The sequence below is a fragment of the Eurypyga helias genome, unplaced genomic scaffold, assembly GCF_000690775.1.
Source record: "Eurypyga helias isolate BGI_N326 unplaced genomic scaffold, ASM69077v1 scaffold49695, whole genome shotgun sequence".
Taxonomy (NCBI): domain Eukaryota; kingdom Metazoa; phylum Chordata; class Aves; order Eurypygiformes; family Eurypygidae; genus Eurypyga; species Eurypyga helias.
The window spans coordinates 2938-4736 of NW_010250447.1; the positions used below are offsets into that span (position 1 = coordinate 2938).

Genomic DNA, 1799 nt, shown 5'->3' on the forward strand with positions numbered 1-1799 from the left:
GTTATGTTATAGAAGGACTAGTAGCTTTGATAAGCTCATAGTAAATAAAACAATCTTCAGACAGTTCAGTTCCGGACTAGGCATCTACCTCCCTGAACGTGCTACTATTTAAAATAGAGAGTAAGATAAATATCTCATTTAGATCATTATATTTAAGGTCTTCTTTTCTCAGTATTTAGTTATAATTACATGTGGGCAATTTTTACTGGTATCTCTACATGCATGGAGCAGTGAGTCAAAAACTCAAATATTTGAATTCTAAAACAATTGAAGGATCTGAGGACAATATCAGCACCACAGCATTTAGCGCTGGAGTTAGTCCCCACTTTGCAAAAACTAGAGAAGTTTTTCTTATGCCAACTTAATCCTTAAACTGCCCAGTACACAACTCCTTGTACTTCTCTAAAACAAGCAGTAATTACCACAATAAGTAAAATATTAACACTAAATGGGTGTGTGAACTAATTGTTATTTACCATTACCTATCATCACGACATGAATTCGGTACTGAAGTCAAGCATGAAAAAGGCTAACCAGTAAAGGAAGTCTTTTTAAACAGTGCTAGAAAAGAAAAAAGTTCACACCAAACTTTTTGGAAAAGTTTTCTGCAAAATCTTTCCATATCCACTAGTAGCCACACTTTTATCAAAAAGAAATGCTGTTCTGTGTACAGAAGACACACACCAAGTGCAAGTGGTATCTTTCATTGCAGCTTGTAAGATAATAAGATAGTGCCCTTGAAAAGTTTTTATGTCTATGAGAAACATTAAGTTAATCAAAAGAATGCAAGATGCAGGCATCACTTTTTCTCTTCAACAGGAAATACCGTAAACACTGTCATTTTTGATGTACTTAAAGAAATTTACTTACAGACTTCGAAGCAGTGCTAATGTACTGCATCACCATTTCTTTTTTGGTATGAAAATCCTTTTCTCTCAGTGGCATCTTCTTGTCTTCATTTAAATTCATATCTTCCTAGAATGGGAGAAGGAAAAAAAAGGAAAATAAAATCTACATGTCATCCAGCACAGCTGTTTAACTACAAGAGACTGATTAAAAAATAGACGCAAATATGAACTTGAGTAACTGAAATCTGTTATACAAACAACTTTTCATAAGTTTGATGTTATTCAAAACCATAAAAATCTTTACCCATCTTCCCTAGCAAACCAGGCATTAAAAAAAAAAGTCAACTCTTCCAGGATAAACAAGCGCATCACAACCATTACTAGCATATCCCTTCTTAGAAATCACCTACAGTTTCAAACATGCACTAAACCACAGAAAAGCATTATTTAACACTGCCTAAAACATTTATAAATGTACTCAAACTTGTCTCTTAGAACTATCACTTTAATGATATATTCATTTGTTCTATAATTCTGTTGCTCAGTTCCCAAACACTTAATCCTGGGGAGCGGAACCTGCTTTTCCCTAAAAGTAGTTCACAAAATAATAATCACCTTTGCAATAGGTAAGGCCCACATTCTTGACAATTTCATCATTAAATCAGCACCTTCAGCTTATCCAAACCCCATCACAATTCATTCATTCCAACATAAACCCAGAGGTCAAAAAGAGCAGATGCAGAACCACATTCAAAGCCACACAGCAGCTCCTCATTGACATTTCTGACACAGAGGTTTCTCCTGTTCCAGACTAGAAATGCTCTGATCATTGTAATCACTTCCACATCTGTGAGAAATTACATTCCTACCATGCTGCAGGTAAAAAAAAGTCTTTAAGAAACAATTTAGGCACACATACGCACACATACAGGTTCACTATGGTCACCCAAG

The 1799-nt window shown here is 35.0% G+C and overlaps 1 protein-coding gene across 1 annotated transcript in view; it reads right to left on the reverse strand.

Annotated features, from left to right (window-relative positions):
• Positions 1 to 870: 870 nt before the first annotated feature.
• Positions 871 to 1799, reverse strand: part of LOC104509652 (protein diaphanous homolog 3-like) — a gene marked incomplete at its 3' end in the record, with an annotated part of 8112 nt that continues 7183 nt past the window's right edge. Inside the window, exon 3 of the mRNA XM_010151669.1 lies at positions 871 to 975. Coding sequence (XP_010149971.1) covers positions 871 to 975 — 105 coding nt within the window. The remainder of the gene's footprint in view (positions 976 to 1799) is intronic.